Raw genomic sequence first — 24,600 nt, 5'->3', positions numbered from 1 at the left:
CGCCACAGGCGCTGTGGGTGCCGTGGGCCACGAGCAGCCAGGAACCAGGGCTCGGTGTGGAAGACCGCTCTGAGCATACGGGTCAGAGAGCCCTGTGGAGGGAGAAGCAGTGGTTTCCACAGCGACACGAGAAGCTGCGCAGCGCAGCGCCGAGCCGAAACGAGGCTGCTCTCAAAGCAACGTGGAGTTGGCGGAGTGGAACCACTCACAGGGTGCGGGGCCGGCGGCGATGGCAACGCGGGGCCGCGCAGAGCCCAGACACGCGCCGGAGCAGCGCCGGTCGGAGGGCGTGGAGCAGCCGCAACGCGGGGGCCCGGCCGAGACGTCGGAGTTGGTGAGGTGGCGGCCACGCGGGACAAGCAGCCACAACAAACACGCAAGCATGTGATAGGAGAAGTTGTAGCAATGAAAATCACAGGAACTGTGAAATGGTACAATGTAAAAAACAACTATGGATTTATAACATGAGATGATACAGGGGAATTTATTCATCCATAGAACTGCCATTAAAAGGAAAACCCTAAAAATTACCTGCAAAGTGTAAGAGATGGGGAAGTTGTACAATTTGATATAGTGCAAGGAAAGAAGGGTTTTCAAGCAGCAAATGTTACTGGGCCTGGAGGTATTCCAGTCAAAGGCAGCCGTTATGCACAAAATTATAAACAATATCCATCCCAGCAACTTCCCTACCCACAACCTACTTTCCCCTTTTACCCCTATACCCAATATGAACCCTTTCCTAAGTTTACCCCATCCCCAGTTTATTCCTAATCCGTTTGTCACCCCATGGCTTCCCTATACAATTCCCTTTCCCTACAATTCCTCTCCGATGCCGAGGGGGGGATGAAAAGGGGGAGGGAAGAAATTAAACCCTCTCCTGCCTCAGTTTCCCCACAAAGCATGCCCAGAGAGTCCTGTCTCCCTTCTGTCAACCTTAAGATGTTCCAGAGAATCTGTTTGGACATTTAAAGACTCAGGAGGGTGGCTTGTTTTGTTTTAAAACTGTTCTTGTTATGTTTATCCAGTTGTTTTCAATGTTAAGTTCTAAATCTCTTTTTGTTAAAAATAAACAGGTGAAATGTTGGGGCCCTCCCCCCACCCTGCTGTGGGGTCCTGGGGGGGAGACATGGGGTTCCCCTGCCCTTGGTCAGCCTCATTTCCCTTTGGTTGTTTTGTGTTCCCCTGTGCAGGCAGGGACCCTCGGGTCCCGTGATTGCCTCAGTTCCTTGGCAGAGCCCCGGCCATGTGGCTGGAGAAATAAACATCTCTGAAACATCTACCAAGAATCAGTCCATATATATTTCTTTTCCACGAGCCTCATTGTTTGATATGCGTGTTGCAGTATCTGCACTGTAACAGATATCCGTAACACAGAAGCCTTTTACCTTGTGATACCTGTGGTACTGTACAGGATGTGCCATGAACGAGAGCGACAGAAAATCATCTGTCTTCAGCCAAGGAAAAGAGTTTGATGCTTGTTTTAGTCAACCACATAGACCTACGGGGCACCTGATGTGCCTAAAACTCAGGTGCTTCCCCAGGTGCAGTGTAATGTGCTCTTTGCCTTCCCCAAAGAGACCTCCTCTGACATTCCACCTCCATCGAATGAAGGGGAGACAGGCTTGACTGGGAGAGAATGAAATAAACAGCACTGCAGCGCTTTGAGGATGCAGGAGGCCAAGTTTAGAGCAGAAATGTAAATAAATATTTGCCAAGGCATTCATTAGGTGTGGCAGCACCACAATAAGTTCCTGCTGCAGCTGAGGAGCTGAACAGATTGAGAAAGATCCTCTGTGGGCAAAAAAGGGTCATTTGTTCATCCATGGAGCACAAGGACACACATCCTGCAACACCCTGGCACCTCATTGTACCCACGAGGGCACAGATGAACGTCTTCCACCGCGAAGTGCTGGTTTGCAAAATAACAATTAATTTTAAAACGTTACAACGCCATTTGCAACAGCCTACTGTAATTATTGTACACGGAAAACAAGTTCATTCTGGTCTTAACCAGAGGAAGACATAAACATCTACTAATAGAGAAGAAACAAAGTTTAATTTGCTCACGGATCAGTGAAGTCCAAAAATGTGAATTCATTTTGGGTGGACTTTGCCCTTTTTTGGTATTTAAGATTCAGGAGCAAGTGCCAGCAGAGCTTAGAAAGACAACCCTCACAATCTGTATCCACTCCTGGCATCACTGACTGCTGCCCCTGTAATAAACCATCCAGAAACGGAATACCTCAATAAATAAAAAGAGATCTTTTAAGAGGTAAGTTTGTTTTCTTAAAAAACCCCTCCAAACAAAGATGCAAAACACCTGGTTTCTTTATGATGGTAAAGGTCATGGACAATAACATTCGCAACATTCTCTAGGAAAAATGTTTTGAAAATGTGTTGATATAGAGCTAAAATATCACCTGCTATACAGGGGCTCTTAAAGAGGGCAAAACAGTTGTATGCAATTTCAATTCTTCTACCTTTCACTCTTCAGGAGAAGCTTCACTATGAGATAGATTCTTTTGTTTAGATACAATAGTAGATATAAATTTAGAACTGCAACTTCTTGTTGGAAGTCATGCTTTTAGATAAATTTATTTAAAAGTATTTCAAGTGCAAAGGAAGCAGAAGCTCAATCTAATAATCAACAGATTCTGCTTTAAGGGAATAAATTAGAGCTCTTTAAAAACAACTTAAAAAAAATTACAAACTGGGTTGTACAACCCAGAAAGTCCATGTGCTGATGTATTAGGATAAAGGAAAACAAATAACATATTTTTAACAGTAGGATTGCTGATACTGTGTATAGTCCTGGTGAGGAATATTTTTGTATGAACACCTTCATTTGCACCTGTAAAGTTCTTCTGCTGATGTTTTTCTCTGCATAAATCATGGCCACATTTGTGGGGCTGCCTTTTCAGTACCTGCCTTTTGATCTGGTCTGCTCACAATTCAAAACAACGGTAGCTTTCATCTCCTGCAGTCCAGATCTAATGCTGATCAAGTGTATTATGGAGCTGCAGAAAAAAATTACAAGTAATATAAACTCGAGAACCAGTTTTATGCTTGTGTGATCTATTTAGCATTCACAGTCAGAGTGATAGGATCAGATATACTCGGATTCTGCAAATCAAAAGAAAAAATGCCATATTTTGGCATAAAAGTGTAACTTTTATGTTACACTTACCAAATATTACATTGAGAATATCCTCCAACAATGCTTAGATATCACTGAAAGTTAATTCCTCTCTGTAGGAGGTAATGTGTAGTTTTTGCTGCTGCTCTCCATTCTCTTGGAACAGCTGCCTCTACACCGTGAATACGCACAGCATGAATCTGCCACTGAGAATCATCCTGAGAAATCCCAGTTTGCAGTAAACATTCAGCAGTTCACTGCTGAGTTTTAGGATTGGTGAGTTTTGAGAAAGGTTGGGACTAGAGAGATGTAAAGCAGCCCCTGTCCATTTTCAGGGTACCCTGTGAGACACAGGGCACAGGAGGGAATGGAGATGTGCTCTTTGTCTTTTAGGCCACTCACCTCCATTCAGATCCATTATTCCAACACCAAAAGGAGTTTCCACAACACTCAGAGCAGACACAAGACTCAGTGGTCTGTGACTCTTCTAAATGTCAGTCTTTTCAGTTATAATTATCTGAATAAAACTTGACACTTCACAAAACATGCAGGAGTATCATGTTAACTTTTTGTAAGCGGTGGAAGAGCAATGTGTGCTGAACGAGCAATTCATTTACTGTCATGTCCATCAGTGGCAGACTCATGAAAAGAACACGTGAATCCTGGCTCAGACTATCCTCCCTCCCACTGGCAGATGACACTGCTTCCCCCAGTGACAATCCTGTCACTGAACAGTGGTTTTAGACCATTTTCCAGGAACCCTTGTACACACTCCCCAGCGTGATCTTATATTTCTTCTTCATCCCGCTGTTACAATGCAAGTACAGCAAATCCCCATCTCACAGCTGCCTCGTATGAAACTGAAATGGCATCAGCTGTTTGCCAGAGGGATGACTCTAAGACAAAAGCAAACCTTCACGTGCACTAGTCTTTGCTCAGGGAGCCATTTGATAGGAATACTTGTTTCCTTTAAAAGCTGCTCTGATGAGGTTCAGTAGATTCAAGAATCTTTGCTGGCAGAGCCAGGGCAGCTTTCCACAGCATCATAAATCACTGATGTAAAGAAACCAAAACACAATTCCTTCCTTTACAGGTGAGATGAACCTTGAAGAGTATTTTGCAAGAACTGGCTATAAAGGCTCCACTGAAAAACAAGATTTGGAAACCTTAACCGATATATTCCAGCACCACATCCGTGCTGTTCCCTTCGAAAACCTCAGCATCCACTGTGGGGAGAAAATTACTTTGGAGTTGGAGCATGTTTACAACAAGATCGTGCGGAAGAAGCGGGGTGGCTGGTGCATGGAGAACAACCAGCTGCTGGGCTGGGTGCTGAAGGGCCTGGGCTATGACACCAGCTTCCTGGGGGCGTACGTGTTCAACCCCCACCAGAATGCCTACGCCACCCTCATGACCCACCTCGTGGTAAAGGTTGTCATTGATGGCACAGCCTACATCGTTGATGGAGGCTTCGGGGTGTCCTACCAGATGTGGCAGCCGATGGAGCTTGTGTCAGGGAAAGACCAGCCCCAGGCTCCCGGCGTCTTCCGCTTCACAGAAATAAACGGTGTCTGGTACCTGGAGAAAATGAGACGGAAACAATACATCCCCAACCAGAGCTTCTCCAACTCTGACCTGCTGGAGAAGAAAGAGTGCCGGAAAGTTTATATGTTCAGCCTTGAGCCACGGACAGTAGAAGATTTCCGTTTCCAGTGCACATACCTCCAGACCTCTCCAGATTCCCTCTTCACAAAGAAGTCCATCTGCACCCTCCAGACCACCGATGGATTCCGAGCGCTAATTGGGTGGACACTCACTGAGACCACGTACAACTACAAGGAAAACATGGATCTGGTAGAATTTGTAACTCTTGAAGATGAAGAGGTGGAAAAAGCCCTCAAAGAGAAATTCAACATCACCCTAGAGAGAAAACTTGTCCCCATTAATGTTAAAGGATCTTACACAATCTAGATGACCAGGAAAACCTACAGTAATGCTACGTGTGTACAGCACCTTCCACTGTCTGTGCAATCCTCACTGCAAGGTTATGGGATTCTTTTGCAGGTGACTGAAGGATACATATATTAACATGAGATTAAAGTGAATTTCACTTTGGGAAAAATCAGGAATTTAAGACTCTTGAGTCAGTTAGGTAAAATTATTTGCTGCGAGATGACTGCCGTTCAATTTTTGGCACAAATGTAGGATTTGATTTGAATCTGGTTATAAGCTTGGGTAAGAAATATGTCTGGGGAATTTTGGACTGCCTGTAGTACATGAGTATGGATTATTAATTGTGATAGGCTGCCAACACATTTTCTAAGGTTATTATAGGGAGACAAGTCATCTGTGAGCATTTAGACAATGAAGTACACACTTAAAACTTCATTTTTCACAAGATCCAACCACTCACAGCTCATCTCATCCCTCTACCTTAATATGAGTAAAACATAGTCATCTTGGAAAGGAGCATTAGGAGGCATAATTCTTTCACCATCATCCTTAGACAAGCCATAGTATGAAATGAAAATTATCATCATGTGCATCCCTCTGGCCATTACTGCAGTAAACTGCCCCAAGTAATTTTTGGTATGTACCTATTCTTCTGGTGATGAAAATTCTATATATTGCAGTGTTATTGTGGCTGATGGGCTCTAAGGAGCAAACTACTAAGCTTTGTTTCTGAGATGCAATCATACTATAAAATGTGACTGGTGCTTAAATGCCACAGCTGGCTTAGACTTACTTTTGTCCCAAAAGGGGTGGAAATTCTGTATTTTTAGCATTGCATTATATTTGTATATGAAGCTAAGCCCGCTATACCCTTAATTCTGTCCTGCAAACATGAGAGTCCACATGACTGTCCTGAATGGATACCATAGCCCAGGAACTTTAATGCCATTAGTGTTTGTTCATCCGTATCAAAGTGAAAAAACAACCCAAGGAGCCAGCGAAATCGAAAGGAAACCTTTTCTTTTATTTCACAATCACTTTTCCCCATTTTCCAGAAAATGTTGTTCTTCCTACCATACTTCTCTGCAAAAAGCCCAACCAACAAAACCACTAAGACAGGGGAAGCATTCTTAAATGCATCTCTAAATGCATCAAAAAATAGCAGAAACACCAAAAACCACTCTCTCTCCCCAATTTGTAATTAGCCTGACTATTGGTCAAATGTTGATTCCTCCCACTGAATAGTGTATTTTTGCTCAAAGACATCATCCGATCATTAATCTCACAAATGCTGTAAGTGTATACCTAAAAATAAATAAAAGGAAAATAAAGACATTACAAGGTGTTTTAGGTACAGCTGCCCCCAGCTGCACTGACTCCTGCACACACCATCCCCAAAGTGACGGCTGGTCAGTCATACCACTGATCTGCTGGCCAACCCTTCCCACCTCAAACTTCTTAGGATCACAGGATCACTGAGGTTGGAAGGCCCTTTAAGATCATGGTTTTCAACAATGAACCCAGCACCACCACCATGTTCACCATTAAACTCTGTCCCCAAGTGCCACTTCCAGGATGGCGACTCCACCACTACCCTTGGCCGTCTTCCAGTCCTTTACAACCCTGTGAAAAAAATTTTCCTAGTATCTAATCAAAACCATCCCTGGCATAACTGGAGGGATTTCCTGTTGTCCAGTCACTTGTTACCTGTTCTTTGGAATCTGTTACCTGTCACTTCTTGAACTAAACAGGCCAATATTGAACAAATACAGCACTGGTGTTGGAGATGGTGAGTTCCTACAGGTACCTGGGTGAAGAGGTTGTAGGCTGAGGAAGATGATCACTGAAGGGGAGGCCCAGGAGTCATCTCTGCTGGGCTTGGCAGCCAGCAGCTCTGGGCTGGTTGTGGTGTGTGCCAGCTCCTTGTGTGACTGGCCGTGGTGGCAGCTCATGGCCTGGGTGCACAGATACTTGCACAGGGATGAGGAACTGAGAACCAAGCAAGAGGTGAGAGGGGACACTGAAAGATCTTACTGAGGCCAGAACACAGCTTTACTATTAATAATGGAATTACCGAATTTGTTCAGTAATTTGTGTTCAGGTTATTCCCTCACATTAAATGTTCCATTAAGGGTTTTTACCCCTTTGTAAATGATTGATCATGACAAGGTGTTCCCCAAGACCTCAGGGAACATTACAAGCTTCACGACACTCACCACCTCCATTCTATCCGATGGGATTCCCATGTGCATTCACGCAGTTCACCAAACCACTTTTCTCTGTGCCATCAATCACAGTTGTTTCGTTGTCTTGCCTCCCAACTTCCCTAGAGGTGTTCCTACTGTTGCTCCCAGATAATTGCTTGGATTTTTATATGTAAGGGTTTCTCGGGCAGTCATGGCCTCCTATCAGCATTTAACTGGGCCTGCAGTGATAGGACTCACCCAGCAACCCCTTCTATTGTTTGGTTCTTACCAAAGATCTACAGAGTTGCTGGTGACTGAGGCTCCAACCATCCCCCTGACTCCTATCTGTTAATAACCATTCTCTAAGAGGGATTTTTCATCTTGCTGCGACAATTATAAGCAGGTCCTCACTGTGCAACATGAAACCACACAAAGAAACATCAACATGTACAGCTAAGGAACAGTTTCACAGTTTAACTAAAGCTCCCCAAAAGCTGATGAAAGCAGGTTATTGAGGTGTGAATGCCAGGCCCAAAATACCTCTTAGGTTTGAGATGAGAATGGTGTAAAACCGAACAAAACCAAACAAACCCTGAGGCCTCATGCTGAGGTTCCATTAGCAAGGCAGTATTGTAGAAGGTGATGTTCTCCCAGCCTGAAAAGAAAACAAACAACCAAGCCCTTAAAAAGCACCAGCTCTCACAGAAACTTGAATTCACATGTGGAAGGGAACTGTGGGATGTCTGACATCCTTCCCTACCACCATGGTTTATTAGCACTCTCTGAGAAAGGTTTAATGAGAGCCTAAGCGATTTTGCAGTTTTAGTTCTGGACTGTTGTTCAAATGAAGCAAAACAAATGCTTAGAAACCACCCCCCTCTGCCTCCAGCCTCATCTAATTCCAAATACAATTTAAAAGTATGGTATTCCAATTAAGAGAAAGACAAGACAATTTCTTTTAAAGTCTGAATGCTGGATGAAGTCCCAGAATCCCAGCCCAGCTCCCCGTTGCACACACAGGCAATGCCCAATGGCAGCGACAGCCACCTGTGGTTGTAGCATTGCATAATGGAGTGTCTCTTTAGAGAACAAGACACAGAGCACAAGAAACACGGTTCAAACTCCACGGCACCACTGAACATCCTGCCCCTCCCCAAGAACCAAAGTTTAATCAGCTCAAGCATTACTAAATTCACACTGGATGGCTCACTTCAGTTGGACTCTGGTCCAGGACCTTTTAAGATCCAATACTAAGCAGAATAGAAACAGAAGAGAAACATCAGCAAGAAAGATGAAGTTGTTCAGTACTTCCATGTTTTCAACCCCAGCAGTTATTACAAAATATGCACCACCAGCCTGCCAAAGGGAGGGACCAAACTTCACATGACAAGGGACAGACACACGCAAGCTGGTAGTGAGCACCACCTAGAACCACCCTTTGGGCACCTCAGGGTCACAGGCACAAACACTTCTGGTGCCTGGTAACACTCTACCAGTTCCATTTTGCAGGTAACCATTTTCTGTAATAAAAACACTACTTACCCAACTTGCTTCTGTCTTCAAAGAAACACTTTTCATTTAGAAACATCACCATGTGGGAAAGTCCTACAGCTTAGGAACTTGCACATAAAATGCACTGGAGTCTGTGTCAGAGCCAAGAAAGCCTGAATTAATGGAGGCTTGCATTATGAATATTTCACTGCTACACTTACATCTCTGTCAAGAGAAGTTCAAGCACAGATTTTATACAGCAGAATGTTTCTACCTCAGGTAGGAAGCTCGAGTCAGACTTAAATCCATACATATATACATGTATTTATACCATTGGAAATGCAGACAGGTATTTCAGAAGGTCCCACCATGTCTGCTTGTAACTCTGTACTTAAAGTACATTTAAAAAGTCACACAGGGCTGGGCTTTGCTTTTGTCTTGCTCACAATAACACACTATGCATGGTGCTTTTAAGGGCACATTTTGCAAACTCTCCATGAATAAAAGATTGTGCTAAAAATAAGTAGCTGGTCTTACTGTAGCACCGAGCCAGCTGAATGTGAACAGCAAAGCCCCCAGATTTAAAGACAATAAACTGACGTCTACCTTTTCTTCACAGTTGGTGTTGGGCATGCTTAGGAAACAGAATTAACCCTTCCTCTGTCCCAGCTCCAGAATCATGGATTTTCTAGGAAGCTCTTCAGCTTCTCCTGTGCTTATCCATGCACCACGCCACTCACATGTCCAGCTATCCCTCCAGAAGTGACATGAAATTAAGGAGGTAGAACGCCCTTTAACTGATGAGAATTACCCCCCATTGGACTGAGCAGAACCCTGCAACACAGGAGAGTTCTCTGCAGAACCCTGACAAAGGAAGACTCCACATGGAATTCATTTGAGCCACTGTTGTTACCAAAATAACCCCAAAGCTTGTTTACATGGCAGCACTGGAAACTTCCCCAATCCACGGTCTCTCAGGACACGCACTTGCAGTGACACCTCCTGGTTGCTGGTGGTTCACCAGAACACACTTTACCCCTCAACTATTCAGCACAGCTATGCAGAAATTCACTCTCCCTTCAAGAAATGTGTTCAGAGAGAGAGGAATCATTTTCCTACTAATAAGCAAGAATAATGGGATATATTCCAAGTTTTTCTTGTGACGACCAACAATAAATCATTTCTTAGCTCAGGTCACATCTTCCATGGGAAGAAAAATGTCTTGCCATCATTAACTTTTTTTCAGCTAGCAGTAATATATGATCAGGTTTTAAGTAATTGAACCAGTAGCATTTAATTAGCTCTGAAAAACTATCTCAGATCATGAATCACAGCCTTTCCACCTGCACAAAGTACCCTTACTAGGTTAAAAGTATATTTCTCTTTCCATGTGTGATTCATCTTGAATATCTAATTAGGTGCTCCTGATATATGGATTATAGTTGGATTATAGTTCATATATCACATGCAAAATACAGCAGACACAGTGTGTCCTTCTTTAAATAATTGAGTTTCATGTCTTGCTTCACTGAGCTGTTAAAAAAAGACCGAAGAAAAGCCTCGTGCCCATGGCAGAATGGCCACTCCTTGCTTCAATTAACAAATTCCTCTTTCTCCAGAGAGCCAGCATTGAGGATGAGTAACTTGGACATCCTGAGGAAATGCAGGCATAGCAATAGTTCTTGTTGAAAGGCTGTACACAGAGAACTGCTATGATTTTAGACAAGACCAAACTGACATGTTTTAACAGACCCAGGAGCACCAGCAGACTAAACAGAATGGTGTTTCCATCCTAGCACAACTTCAGATTGCTTCATCACATGCTAAATAAATCAGTGCACTCAGCTAATGTCGGGGGACATCTGTGGCCAGCACAAAACAGGATCACTCCTTGTATCAGCCTGTGTTAAGCATAATTTTCTTACATTAAATAAGCTAATCCACAATCATTAATGACAAAAGCCCACAGTTTTTATTCAGCTTTCAATTATGTTTCTGAAACTGTTATTATGCTTTTATGACAGACTTACATAATTATAAGATTGGGGTTTTTTGCTGAAAAAGAGGCAAAATTAGCAAACTTCTTTCAGAAGGCAGAAACTAAGACTCACAATCTGCTCAAACTGTAAACGTCACCCAGTATTTGGCTTGCTGTATAAAAAAAAGTTTCACTACAAAATCCTCTATTTTTAAATAAACTTCATAAAAAATAAAATTCCATAAAGTGGATTTTATCTCTCTGTTCTTCTCCCATCTTATTTTTAGCACAGTAAAAAAGCCCACAAACCAAGCATGTTTCTGCTGACTTTTTTCAATTTGAAGAGAGCGCAGGTTTCATTTTCGTAATAAAAGCAAGCGGTGAAAGCTGAACTGCCTTACTGAATTGGACACAGCTCATCTTTGCTCCAAATACTTCTTTCAGATGTTATCCTAAAGTGTAAATAGCGTTGCTTTTGATTGCATGCAACATCAATTTAACTATGCACAACATTTAAAGAGACCGATGGGATGAATGCCCCACTCATGAAAAGCTGCACAGAGAGGAAAGGATGTACAACATCCATTGTATACACACCCACTTTGAAAAATGTCTGTCCTGCGGATGGTAGAAATTTCAATGAGAATAGAACAGATTCACAAATCCACCCTTGGCATTAAATAGCATAAACTCCAAACAATCTCCAGTTCTTGGGACTCTGTTTGGTAGGCATTAGGTAACAAGCTCCACTTGTGCAGTTGACATTAATCCTGAGGTTTTAAGAACATTTTTTTAGCTCTTTTAGTAGATCTTGTGTTACTATTCCCCTCTTCAACTTCATCCTCTTCATCATCATCCTTGAGTACACGTTGGTCCCTTTTTCTCAAAAATTTCTTCCCTATTGTTCCTACTAATGTTTCATATCTGTAGAGAGAATAAAAAAATTTCTTTTACTAAAATCAAGAGGAAAAATCGTGGCACGTATCCTAAACCTAATTAGCAGTTTAAGTGGTGGTCATTAAAAGCTTGGAGAAGCACAAGTACTACATGAGTTATTACATTATTATTCACTCTGATAGTTTCAGTGTGTCAGCAACTGGTAACAAGGAGGGAATTAGCATGGAATACCTGGATATCAAAGGGCAGAAAACCCCTACAAGTTATTTTACCCTCAAAAGTAATGGAGATTCCAGTGAATATACACCAGCATTCCTGGAAAATCAATCTGAGACAGTACCATATCTGCTGTGGGCTTTTGTTGTTTTATTTTGTTTGTTTCCTTTTTGGGTTTTATTTCCCCACACACATAATACAGTAACATACCATATTCGTAGCCAGTACTGATTATGTCATAAAATGTAACTTACCTTCTGGCCATTTCTTCATCTGACACATCAGCCTCCATTTTATCATCCTCTTCAATTTCTTCTTCCTTGCACTTAGAGTTCATTTGGACCATTAACTTCTGAAAATGAAGTAAGAAATAGCTCAAACATGTAACCATGACACAATGGCAACTGTGCTGAAATTCACTAGAAGAGAATAAAAGGTAAGAATTAAATTTAATAGTTATTTGCTGTTCCTGGTTACGCTATTGTTATGAAAACTCATGAAGAAAAGGCAACAGTCTGTTGCTAAGCTGAGTTTAGAGTTTGCCTTTGGGAAAAGAGGCAACAGAGAGAATAGTGTTTTCAGTGTATTGTACTACTCAAACATCCTAAAGGGCACTCCAAACATCTCCAGGAGACCAGAGAGTTAGATCATAATTAATTTTTCACTGTGATGCTAGCACATAGACCTTGAAATGGTTTTGTTAAGAAGGAAGAATATCTTCAAGGATTTACAGTAAAAGCCATGAAGCAATCATATGCTGAGTCACAGGGACAGCAAGTTCAAAAAATCTAAAGAATCCCCTAGTAAATCACCTTGCATGCCTTCTGCAAAGCTCTTAGTCTTTACACCTTCATCCTCCTGCTTCAGTTCAGTGGTAACATTTTTATTACTGTCCCTGTGTACTTCCATCAACATGAATCATGCCAGAAAGAAATTAAAGACTCTCTTGCCCAGCATTTTTACTTTGGAACTCTAAGCCCTTACCTACACAAGTAAGTGTTGAATAAATAGGGTTTAATGTTTGTAGATTGGACTCTGCATTAAATGTCAGGAGGAAAAGTGAGCTTTTGTCTTGGTGAGCAGCATGTGGGATGGCTTCCTCACTTCAGGGAGAGAAAATCTGCAGGAGTCATGCAATTACTGACCATCAATACAGGCAAGTAAAAAGATTCTATTTACCAGATGCTGCACTGATCAGCATTTTGGGTTGAATGATGGAGTTCCCGTACATAGGAGGATTTATGGAAGGTGCTGCAAAGGCCAGTAAGGATGCAGTGTGAACACTCAAATCCCCATCCCCAAGGGCTTCAATCCTAATGTGAGAGCACCTCAAACCAGGACATTGAAATGGTACCTCAATTTCTGGATTGAATCCTTTGAAGGACATTCTGCCATAAACGAGATCCTCACATCGCAGAAAGCTTCTCTCTTCTATTATACAGCTCCTGCATGAAATCCCAAACCCAGCATTTTGTCAAACACTGCACTTTAAAATAATCAAATTAAATAAATGCAAAAAGGATTTGCTACCTTCCCCCCACACAAATAAACAAAGCCACACGTACTTTAAACCGTCAACTACTTTCTGCTTAATTGCTCTGATAAATCTTTCAGTACAAGGAGCTTAGAGTGCAAAGGAATACTTTTTGCCAGTAAAGCTGAGCTAGTTCCACAAGCAAAATTAACTCTCCTAACAAAAAGCACTCTTTGCTGATATGATTCCACCTACACGAGTACTTTTGCCAGAATAAAAATACCACATAATATCACTCCCCAGGTGGCACTACTATACCAGCAAAAGCTTCTAATTAATTTTTCATTGTGCTGTTAGCCCTGGCATTAGTTGAGTCTGTCAGGATATAAAACACTGTGTCATTCTTTGTTCAGCAGAGACAGACTTCTCCTTCTCCCTCCTTTTTTGTCCTCTTTTAATGAGCATGGAGTGAGAAAAGAAACATGACCCTGAGGCATTCATAATACACGTGTCAGATAAAAGTACTTCCGTGGATTGTTCCATCCTTTTCCTCACACACATGTATCTGTTCCCTCATCCTCTTCATCTCCCATGTAAAACAAACTCTCATGATCACAGAATTTAAGATTAAGAGATTAAGCTCATTGTCCTGCCTCAAGGCACACATGTGCCATGAATAGCAGAGGTCCAGCTAACCTGTCCTCAAAAGACTTCCCATGATGAAGAATCCAGTGTCTCCTCAGACAATCCACTCCAGAGATTCAATTGCCTTTTTGTTACAAAAATTCTCCCAATGTCCAGCTTGAACATTCCTTCCTACAACTGAAACTCAAATACCTTTTTGTCATATCCATCAAGAGTAATGGAAAAGAGTTTATCAATGGCTTTATTCAACTACAGTTAATTCCTTGGGTCCCAGCTTTTTCAAAACTATGTATGTTCTCTCTCAGTGGAACTTTTTTCCACTTTTGAAAGGATGAAACCCAAGCAATTTCAAAAGCAGTTCTCCTGCTATTTAAAGCAACTTTCTAAAGAGCAGGACACTTTTTTCCTTATTAGCTAAGCCTTCCTTTATTTTTGCCATTATCTCTCCTATTTCAAAACCAGGTTTTGCAGTGAGCTGGACACAAGAGGACAGAACTGTCCTGAATCAACTTAAGCATGTGACTGGAGCTGAATTTACTAACACAAGGTTTCAAACTTTTTTTCAAATGAAGGGAAAAAGCATCAATGAATGAATTGGACCCTGACTGAAAGAAACGAATTACGTGCATCTAGAAGAATGTGTGAGTGGAAGAAAACAATACACACAAGAACTGAAAGTAGGTCAAACTACACTAGGCAACCTCAAGAACAGCCCTAAAAATAAGTAATAAAAAAAGTTGTAATGCCAATCTGTCACTATTTTTGCTTCTGTTAACTGGTTATTTATAATACTTATAGGAAAAAATATGAATCTGCTATTTCCATTTCAAAACAATCCAGTGATGATAAGAAGTACAAAAAATTACAAGCTTACTCTTTTTCCTTTAGATCTGGTACATCAAGATACCAGTGTTCTTCACTAATTATCTTCTTTTCTTCTTCTTCTAGCTGTTTTTTAGTTTGTGAATCCAAACCCCTTTGCATGAACTACAAAGAAAGACACAAACACACAGCTTCAGTTTCTGCATCATGAGTATCTTCTGAACATGCAATAATTACATGATGGCAATTATGCATTACATAATGTTCAGCAGCTGACAAAAAGTACATACTTTTTGTGATTCTTTTCTCTGAGCTTGGTCAAAGTTTGGGCAAACAGACAATGGAAAACTGAAACAGCTGCTGATCACAGCTATCTACTGAAAGTCAACAGTCAGTCACATCTGTACTTACATATAGAGAAACAGACCTCTTCTGGCTAGTTTTGATGGATTGGAGCTCTCACAATTCCCTAACTTTGCTAAGGTTTTTCTAATGTTTCAGCAAAGGCCAGAGAGAAGGTAATGGTGTTGAAGTTATTGCTGCACATCAGCAACCAAGTCCACCCATACAAACAGCACTGGAGCTCAGAGCTGGAGATAGGTCATACCAGGCTGACCATTTTTTGAACCATCTATACTTTCAGCCATCCTCTTCGTTTCTCAGATTTAATGAACTGGATTGCGTTTGTAGCTCTGAAGGTGCAACCTGCCTTTGGAAGTGGAAAACGTCAGACTTTGAAACTAGACTATGAGGAAAAGTCTTCTGTCTCCTGCTGTGCTAAAGAAGATGTTCTCAGCTCTTCAGTTCTCACTGACCCACCAAAGGACCGGTCCAGGAGTGTATTTAAGCACCTGTTAACTCACTGCAGGAACAGTCTGCCAAAACAGCCAAGACCAATAATGAAGCTTAGGGCAAGATTGCTATTTTTTCCTCATACAAGGGCACTCCTGTCATTTGCTTCCTTGATGATAACCTCTGTCAGAGGATGGGAACAGGAAGGTAGGAACAGTAACCTCTCAACAGCTGGGAGTAGAAAAAGACATCTGTCAGGGCCTATAAAAAACTGCTGAGAGCACAGAACCCCAGACCTGAGGCCTGTGAAACAGCACTTTAATTTCCATTTGTCTCAAGTCAGGTGCCTGAACTGAGTGACAATTAAGTCTCAACAATGTCAATGAAACGTGCTGGAAAAAACCAGAATGCTTCACAGTTTTATAGTAATAATCTGTATAGTCCCAGCCCCCTAGAAGTTGGAACCTTCCTTAGGATCTATAGAAAGTGTTTGAGTAAATGTATCTGTCAGAGGTCTGCATTTATACCAACCTAACTCCCAGACAGAGGCAAGTCTAGCAGTACAGTTCACACTCAGTCCTGTAGCAACAGACAGGTAATATAGATGTGTAATGTATGTATTATATACAACCCACACCTTTTCAGTCTTTACAAAATGCCCAATGAAACCAAACTCAGAAGTACAAGCCAACAGAGCTAATGTCTCATTTTCCATTTCCATTTCTATTTGCATCCACTGTACAACATCTTTAATGAAAGAAAAATTGACTTCTGTTTTCTGAGTCGATTCAAAATACGTCAAAGCTTTCCAATTAAAATTACAGTATCTTCTTGAGGAAAATAAGTGAATCTATCATGTGGAAAAACATATTGCTCAAGGAAATTGGTTAGCCAGTCAGAAATCTCGACACAAGAAATTCTGCTACAAGAACCCAATTAAATAATCATTTCACACTCCATTTTAAAGATTATGTTCCTAAAGATTACTACAGGAAAAACCTAGATAAAAATTATGTGATCAGGTTTATCTCAAATGTAAACACACACTGATGAATTAAAAATATACCCACTGTGGTAGACACAGAATATATGTAAGTCAGTAACTGAGGGGTTGTTTGGGTGAGTTTCCCCAAGCGATGGGACCTGGATCAAATGGTGCCAGATCTAAAAGTTTTTTTCCATGTGGCCCAGTATTTAGTGCAAATGGTCCTTCCAACACCACCAACCACCCGTCACCTGTGGGTGCCACCTCACCCATCTGCTGAATTCTGGTAATACATTGCATCACTACCTGCAGAGGCAGCTGCTAAAGGCTTAATTAAAACATTTGTAAACAGGAAGATCTGCAGAAACAAAGTGCTCAATGCAAGATCTGTGTATGACCTTTTCAAAACCTACTGATCTCTTCAAAGCTGGTTATTACTGCCTGGACTGTGAACCTGCAAATGTCATGGCAGCATATCCACCTGCCTGGTTCTCCATGGCCTTCTGCAGAAAAACACTCTAAAAACCTGCTTTTGAAATCTCCAGGGGGTTAGTAAACTGGCAAACAACAGAAATAGAAATTTCATTTTAAAAGTGTATTATATAAAAATAAGGAAAAATAATGATGCTGCCATCCAGGTTATGGGAGTCTGACTGTGTCACACATTGCTGGCTGACTCAGCTCAACACCTATTCCCTTTTGAGAGTGAGGCAAGATGTATTTTGTTCCTTCTGTGAACAAGTTTTAGATTTAGCAGCATCTGTTAATTAGGGTAAATATTCCATCATCCAACTGTAGCAGAGTGCACTTTATGTGAAAAATTGAACTGAAGTCAGGTAACTCTTTTCAGCCAGAATATGAAATATAGCCCCATATAAATACAAGGGGGAAAAAATAGCTAAATAAAACACCACAAGCAAGAAGCCACAAAGGCCCCATCATGTTCAGTTTAAAAAATTGAATATTAACATTAAAAAGAAAGAAAGGGAACTCAACTTTTCCTGGTTGTTTTCCAGCAATAAAGGACCATCAATCAGAGGAGAACGTACTCTACTGAATTAGGAATTGTAGTACAAGGTGTGAAGCAGAATCCATTAGCCAGTGAGCAGAGACTAATTTCAGACTGGTGACACTAGATTCACAACTCCAAGAGTAACAGGCACATGGCGATGTTACTAAGATCCCTGGCATTTATGAGTTGGGAAAGGTGGTTAATACTCCCCATGCAGGCTGGGATTTCCTTAGCCAGTAATGTAAACAGGAGTAAAAACAGACACACCAAAACCTAAACGTTTTTTCCTCCTCAATACTAAAAGCTCCACCCCCAAGTAAAGCAAGCAGCATCGATATTTTCATTTCAATGTGCTGGTGGTGGGAAATCTCTTTATTTAAATTCGCAATAGGCAACCCAGCTGCAGAGGAGCGAGGTGCAACGAAGGCACTCCCGTAAGGTGCGCTGGAGCTGGCTCTTGAGGCCAGCCTTTGCTGGAATCACGAAGTTGCTCTCTTGCACCAAACCTTGCAGTTTGTAACCTCCGACACCTCTCGAGGAGTTTAAGCAGATCGGTGTCGGCAGCAGCGATGTCCTGCCGGGGAAGCAGCCCAGCAAGCCCGAGAGGGCCGGGGAGCTGACCATGGATAAACATATCTGTATTTAGTGTGGGCGATGAAATCCAGGGCACACCGACTGCCGCCCGTGAGCCCAGGCTGGCGCCGCGTGGCCGGCGATGGGCACGGGAATGCCCCACACCAAGGGCTCCGGGACGGCCGCGTGTGGCCGGGGACACCCACCCCGGCCCCGGCTCAGAGCACGGGACCCCGCTCGCCACCGGTGCCGGCCCGGCCCTGGGGGCCGCCGCTTTCAGCCCCCCCCGCAGGCCTCAGACACCCTCTCCCCTCCTCCCCCCTCACCTTCATGCGCAGCAGGTTCTTGGACAGCTTGGTTTTCACCTCCCCGGCCATGGCGGCCCGCAGGCCGCGGCGGATCCCCGCGCTCGCGTAGCGCCGAAGCCGCGCACGCCGCGGGAGGAGCGGGGGGAGGCGGCGGCGCGGCTCCACCCTCCGGCCGGGGGCGGCCTCGGGCACAGCACCCTGCCCACGCCCGCGGGAGCCGCCGGGCCCGGGGGATGCACCAGTGATGCAAAACCAGCGATTAAAATAACTACGGTTGTGCGGCCTGAGGGAGATCGGGCGTGTGAGCAGGACATAAATCCGCCGTGGTATAAAATGGTAAATCTGTAGGGGAGCGTGACATGCTTTACCCATGCTGGTGTGTTGTTTAGTGCTGCTGGCTTACAGCTTCATCCATAATTTTCTGATTCTTCAAAAAGTATAAAATGCATCTCACATTGGCATTTGGAGACTGCTTGGCTTGTTAAACTTTTATTTTTTTACAATCAGCACAGACTTACTGGCAAAAAAAAAAAAATCACAAAATGGTCAAATGTGATTAAAACTGGAAAGCAATTCAAAGATATTATAAAAAGCCTCAAAACTTTGTTAGTCTTGAATCGTGATTTGTGAATTCAGTGTTGGCAGCGCTGTTGTTGGACTGCCATGCTGGGCACTGGGAGCTGAGGAGGAAATCCTGATAGGGAATTGCCAGCTGACTCCCAGTCACAAGCGTGTACCACAATTTCTCTATATATCCTCATAAATCAGATTTCTGATGCCTGTTTTGACATTTGGCACATAAACTGCGTGATAAAGCAATAAGAGTGAGGGTTCAGTGTTCAAAACTTTAATGAACTGGTGTGCTTCAAAAGACAATTTAGGGAGAAAAGTTCCCGTATTTGCAAGATGTAGGTCAAAGCTTGAAGAACTCTCTAAAGATTTATGCTCTAATAGACTCCAGAGAAAGGTATAATGAAGGACAAAACCTGATTGCAGTGGGAAAGGAGGAAGAATTATCCACATCCAGGCATCCTTATTACACATTTAAGCTCAGTGGACTAAAATGACCACAAATGCCAATGAAACATGGAGCCACAAATGCTTCAAGGAGAAGTCATAACACTGCATGAAAATATTTAATTTTCATATAGGGAAGGCACCTTCATTCCCAGGCTCTGTAAATGAGTTGAAGCCGCTCTGAAGTTCAAGGCCCCAGTGAGAAAGTTGCATTGTGAGTGTGGGAGCTATGCTGTTTAGCTCCTTCTCCTTTCCTTTTCTCATGAACAGCTATCATCCCTTCCCAACAAAAGAAGGCTGGGAAGAAATTTGCCATTTTCTGAATACAAATGTTCATCAAAGAATGAATATGTTTGAATCTTAGTGAACAAATCAATAGGAGAAAGCTGTTAATTAAGATAATGGCATAGTACAGCCAGAATCTGTCCATTTTTGGTGTTATGTTCTATTTGCCATGCATTTTAATAATGCATTTACTTTTTGTTGATCATTGCAAATCAGAACCCTGCGTTTAATTGCATGACCTTCAATGTCAGGGCTTTTCTGAGCAGTTTCAGTTCATTTACAGTCCAGGAATGTACTTCGAATGATTTCTTCTAAATACTGCGCTCTCCTCAGCACTTCTGCAGCCACTGAGCTGTGGTAGTGCTCGGCTTTGCTTGATGGCCTTTGCAAGAGCTGTTTCTGTCCCTCCACCCTGCAGAATGTCCCAGCTCAACAATTCCACAGCAGACTCTGCTTATAGCCTGTTGGGGGTTTGGGTATCGCACATAACAGCTGCCCTATACCTTTGATGGGAAGGAGCACCGTACCCCCAACTCTTCGAGAGCTAAAATTTACATCACTGTGCAGTGTCTAACTGGGATGGGGAGAGTGCAGGGGGTTTCCACCTTATCTAACTATGAAGATTATTCCTGGTGCTCCCTGGTCCCCACTGCACCCCGTGTCTTGGTGCTGCACCCTGGGCTTGCACAGAGTTGCTGCCACTGTTTGTTGGCACATCAGCTAAAAACCAGCCTCGATACAGGCAGGGAGAAGCATTTTGCAGTAAAAGCAGTATAGGTTCTGTGATGTTTATTTAGAGAAGTGGAGATTGTAAAAAGGCTGCCACAGAATGTGATCTATTTTGGCAGTAAAAAAATCCGAAGGAAATTTTTGGGTTACATCTCCCATCACTTGAATTGGATGGGGAGGTTATAGATAACAATCAGCTGCCTTGTGGACCAAATTATACTGTCTGGTAAATGTGAAGACACTCCATTGATTGTAGGAGAAATTTTTATGATTTACTGGTGGTGGAGGCAACTCAGAGAATAATCCAGCCCTGTAAATACGGCTGCTTTTGAAGTGGAGCGAGGGTGAAGAGCGTTAGGAGAGAAAAAGAATCTCTCTATGTTTAGAGAAGAATCGAGGGTCATTGTAAGTGACAATTAGACGCCTCTCCCACAGCTCTGACTGCTGCACAGCAGCTCCATTTTCAACCTGGAAATCCATTTCTTTTTCAAAACAAAAATACTCAGGGAAATAACTCGGGGGAAAGGAGCTCCATCTCATCAAAGATTGTACAAAGGGAAATGTGGTCCTTTCTCCATCTAGTAATTACAGAAGTCAAATCAAAGTTGTCGTTAACAATATTGAAGGAGTAATCTCTCTTGGAGCAACACGTGGCAGCTGTGAAGTAACTTCATGCCAATGGGATCTAATTTGAGGGAACCTGTGGCTTCCTTTTCCCATAACCTTTTATTTATTCATATTCTCATAGTAGTGTGATTTTAGTGCAAAAATGGGTATCTCTAACCTTACAGCAACCTATCAGTTGATTTGATTTCTTCTGAGCTGTCTTTGAATTCCAAAGCAGCTTTTTACAGCTCTCAGAATACCTGAAGCCTTTTTCCTCTCTTGCAAATATCAAAATTCTTCTAGTATGACAGGCGAGTCATTAATTTGTGTCAAACTCCTCTACTGTGTTTTAAGTAAGGATATTATGTGTTTTTCTCTATGAATGAGGAAAAGAAAATGAGAAGTGGAGCTGCCGGAGGTCTGTTTGCAAACCTGAAAGGAAGGTGTGAAGTGCTGTGTGCAACTGAGTGGGATCAGAAAAGCAGTTTTGTACCCCGTGCTCCCTACAGAGAGAGCGTGAAATCCTCCGCGTGGCAGAGGTGCCATTTTCAAGTGGAGGACTCGTTTTTCATCTCTCCTGCTCCCACCCCGCTCTGAGCCGCTAATGCATGCGGTGTATTGGCAGCTGCTGAGGTGCTGGGTGCCGGGGGATTTGTTACAATATTCATCACCTTTGATGCGCTCATGTACAACCCGCGCTGCTCATCCCGCTTCGTACCTCATCCACGGAGGATATGGGGTAGCTCCAGCTCTCCTTCACACTGCACCGACTCATCCTCTTCGCTTTTGAAGCCCCCTTTTCAGGCATTGACACCGGTTTAGGTGGCAGCTGACACACACAGTGTTTTAAATCGCTGCCCCGCATTCCTCAGCTGACCGCAGGTTTTCCTGTGGATGGGGACCATATGGAAAGAACGCAGCAGGAGCCAGACTCCTGTAATTTGGAGTAATTGGAGTAATACGGATCTGTAAGCACAGTTCACGTTGCTGACTCTTTCCTTTTAATAACCTTAGGTGGTTCACAATTTATGCAGCATGGAAAGGTGTATTTTAAAAATGTGTTTGTGGAAAAACAGTTACAAAATCTCCAGAACAACCAAGATGTGTCTTTGGAGAAAATGCCTGGTGTCAGTTTGGGAGAGGACAATTCGTTCTGAGTGCTTTTGGCTGGTCCAGTGGCAGGGTGACCTTTGTATGAATAAATAGAATAATTCCTTTTTGATTACAGAAAGAACCAGCCTCATAATGGTAGCTCCCTACATTCTGCCATGAGCTGGAGTGATGGAGGGAACACATGCTGGTCTGTGGAGAATTCTGCTGGCATGTGGAGAAGTCTAAATATTTGAAATTATTTGATATATCCCCATGTTAGGAGTCAGAGCAAAGAGAATGACTGCAGAACAGTGTGGAGCATCCTTCTCTTTGCTTTCCTTTAAAAATCAGGAGGCTTTTAACTTTTTGGATTTGATGGAATCGCAATTAAAAGAGAAAAGGAAAATATTGCCTTCCGTTTGTTAACTATAAAAATGCAATCCAGCAGTGCTGCTGGTGCTTTGCTGTTTCCCAGGTCAATAAATGGCTCCCCTGACTTTAATAAACATTGATGCTGCAGGCTTGTTCTACAGTGATTGAACATTTTTATAGTTTCAACCACTCGCATTGCATGAAAGCTTTAAGATTTTTTTCTTTTTTTTTTCCCACCTCTCTTTTTCAGGAGGGTTGGTTCTGATTGATTAAATTGTCATTTTCAGAGTTAGTTGCTGAATTATAACTTGGCATTTTTAACCATGCGATTTGTTTAAAGAGACAGCATTTTGATATAGCAAAGCAGCTGAGAATTTTTAAGCAGTAAAAAGAAATTTTGTTCACTTTGTTCTCAGCCTTTCATCACTGCCTGACAGAAATGCTCCTGAAAACAACATGAAAGCTATGATATGAAGAGAAGGTACTTAGATCCATGCTCACTTCTTTATTCCATCATGGAGCTGATATGTGCAGAACTACATTGATTTTGATTAGTACTCAGATACCTCATTGTTGTTCACATGTTTATCTTTCTGAGGAGGAAGGGAGGGAGGGAGGGGGGATTAGAGACATAAAATGAGTGCCACCCAATGTGATGTTAAGAGTAAGTGGCAGCACTGTGCTTTGGACCAACCCCTTGATACGCACGATAGATTTCTTTGCACCAAAATGATCGTTCTGATTAATAACTGCAGGGGTTTCACCTGCATCCACACTGAGCCTGGTTCAAAGGGACAAAGACCCTGTAATTCTTTAGAAAATGAGAAAATCACATCTATGTGGTGATGCCTTCATTTTTTGATTCAGCCAGCTGCCACATTTCTTCTCAGTGGATAACTGCTTGGTTTCCAGGTCTGCTTTTTTTTTTTTACTTTCCTTCACTCCCCCCCAATTTAAATCTATATTCAAGACAGTAAAGCTGAAGTAAATGAGACTCACATAAAAAACATGTGTGTTCAGAATGTGTTTGAAAAGAAAGGCCAACAAAACTGTCCTCTAGAACATAACAGGATGTCTTTTGCTTTTGATTTACAGTACCTGCAGGGGAAACAGGATAATCTAATGGCCTGAATATGGGAGATCTTACACTGCGGTGTTACCCTGGCCAGACTCTGAAACAGTGCTTAGCAGTGGAAATCTCAAGGTATCAATATGAAATACTGAAGTCCAATTATACTTCTGCGTGTACACTTTCCCCTCTCTGGCCATTTCAGCTTCTGCTCTGAAGTAATAACTTACAACAGCGCAAAGCTGAATTTCAGCAGTGAATTATATCCCTGGCCTCTAAATTTAATTGTGTGGTACTGCAACTAACCTGCTATCCATCTTGGTCCCTGGCATTCTTTCTGCCTCGTTTCTTCTGCTTCTATACCATTCATTTGAGACCTTTAGAAAACACAAAATAGGTGCCCAGAAAGAAGGTGGATTGTGAAGGGAACGTTTTAACTTCTTATCTGCCGCCAATTCTTGATGGTCTTTAACTAAAAAGGCAGGTAGAGTTCACCAGCAGTTGGGTCAGGATGAAGTGCTGCAGGCTTTGGATGTTTTCCTGCAGTGCTGGGTACCTGGGGTCAGGAGGACAATTTACAAGCACCAGTTTGGATTTGATCCAGCCGGCCAGGTGCTGTACAGGAGGTCCTTTTTCCACCATGTAGTGCCTGAAAATGGAGCTGGAGTAGGTGTCAGATCAGGGCTCTGATTCAGCACAGCAAACCTGGTGCTCCTGACACTGCTCTTCTGATCAGCTGGAGATTTCACGACAAGATGTTGATGGCTGAGGAAACCATTAATAGCAAAAGCAAAGAGATTTTCTGTGGTTATCATAAATACAATATGATTACATTTTTAGGACAGTTACTCATGTTCATTTCAAAATCATCTTAAGGCCATTTTATAGGTTGGGGAAATAAGCTGTAACATGAAAAAGTAAAATATTCATTAATGCTGTAATGATTTATATAAAAACATTAT

The 24,600-nt window shown here is 42.4% G+C and overlaps 2 protein-coding genes across 2 annotated transcripts; one reads left to right on the top strand and one right to left on the bottom strand.

Moving 5' to 3' along the window:
- The first annotated feature begins 1,296 nt into the window (after positions 1-1,296).
- NAT1 (N-acetyltransferase 1) lies at positions 1,297-5,839 on the top strand. The gene is made up of 2 exons (XM_032121890.1): positions 1,297-2,272; positions 4,230-5,839. The coding sequence occupies exon 2, from the start codon at positions 4,235-4,237 to the stop codon at positions 5,105-5,107; it is 873 nt and encodes a 290-aa protein (XP_031977781.1). The 5' UTR covers positions 1,297-2,272; positions 4,230-4,234; the 3' UTR covers positions 5,108-5,839.
- Positions 5,840-10,715: 4,876 nt separating this feature from the next.
- MPHOSPH6 (M-phase phosphoprotein 6) lies at positions 10,716-18,627 on the bottom strand. The gene is made up of 5 exons (XM_032121891.1): positions 18,487-18,627; positions 14,851-14,963; positions 13,212-13,302; positions 12,112-12,209; positions 10,716-11,668 (listed from the first exon to the last, which is right to left on the bottom strand). Exons 1-5 carry the CDS (start codon positions 18,535-18,537, stop codon positions 11,509-11,511), a joined length of 513 nt encoding a protein of 170 aa, XP_031977782.1. The 5' UTR covers positions 18,538-18,627; the 3' UTR covers positions 10,716-11,508.
- Between the last annotated feature and the right edge of the window lie 5,973 nt (positions 18,628-24,600).

Source organism: Corvus moneduloides, chromosome 12 (assembly GCF_009650955.1).
Source record: "Corvus moneduloides isolate bCorMon1 chromosome 12, bCorMon1.pri, whole genome shotgun sequence".
Lineage (NCBI taxonomy): Eukaryota > Metazoa > Chordata > Aves > Passeriformes > Corvidae > Corvus > Corvus moneduloides.
Note: the sequence above shows the minus strand (reverse complement) of the source record. Positions and strands in the feature narration are given on the sequence as shown.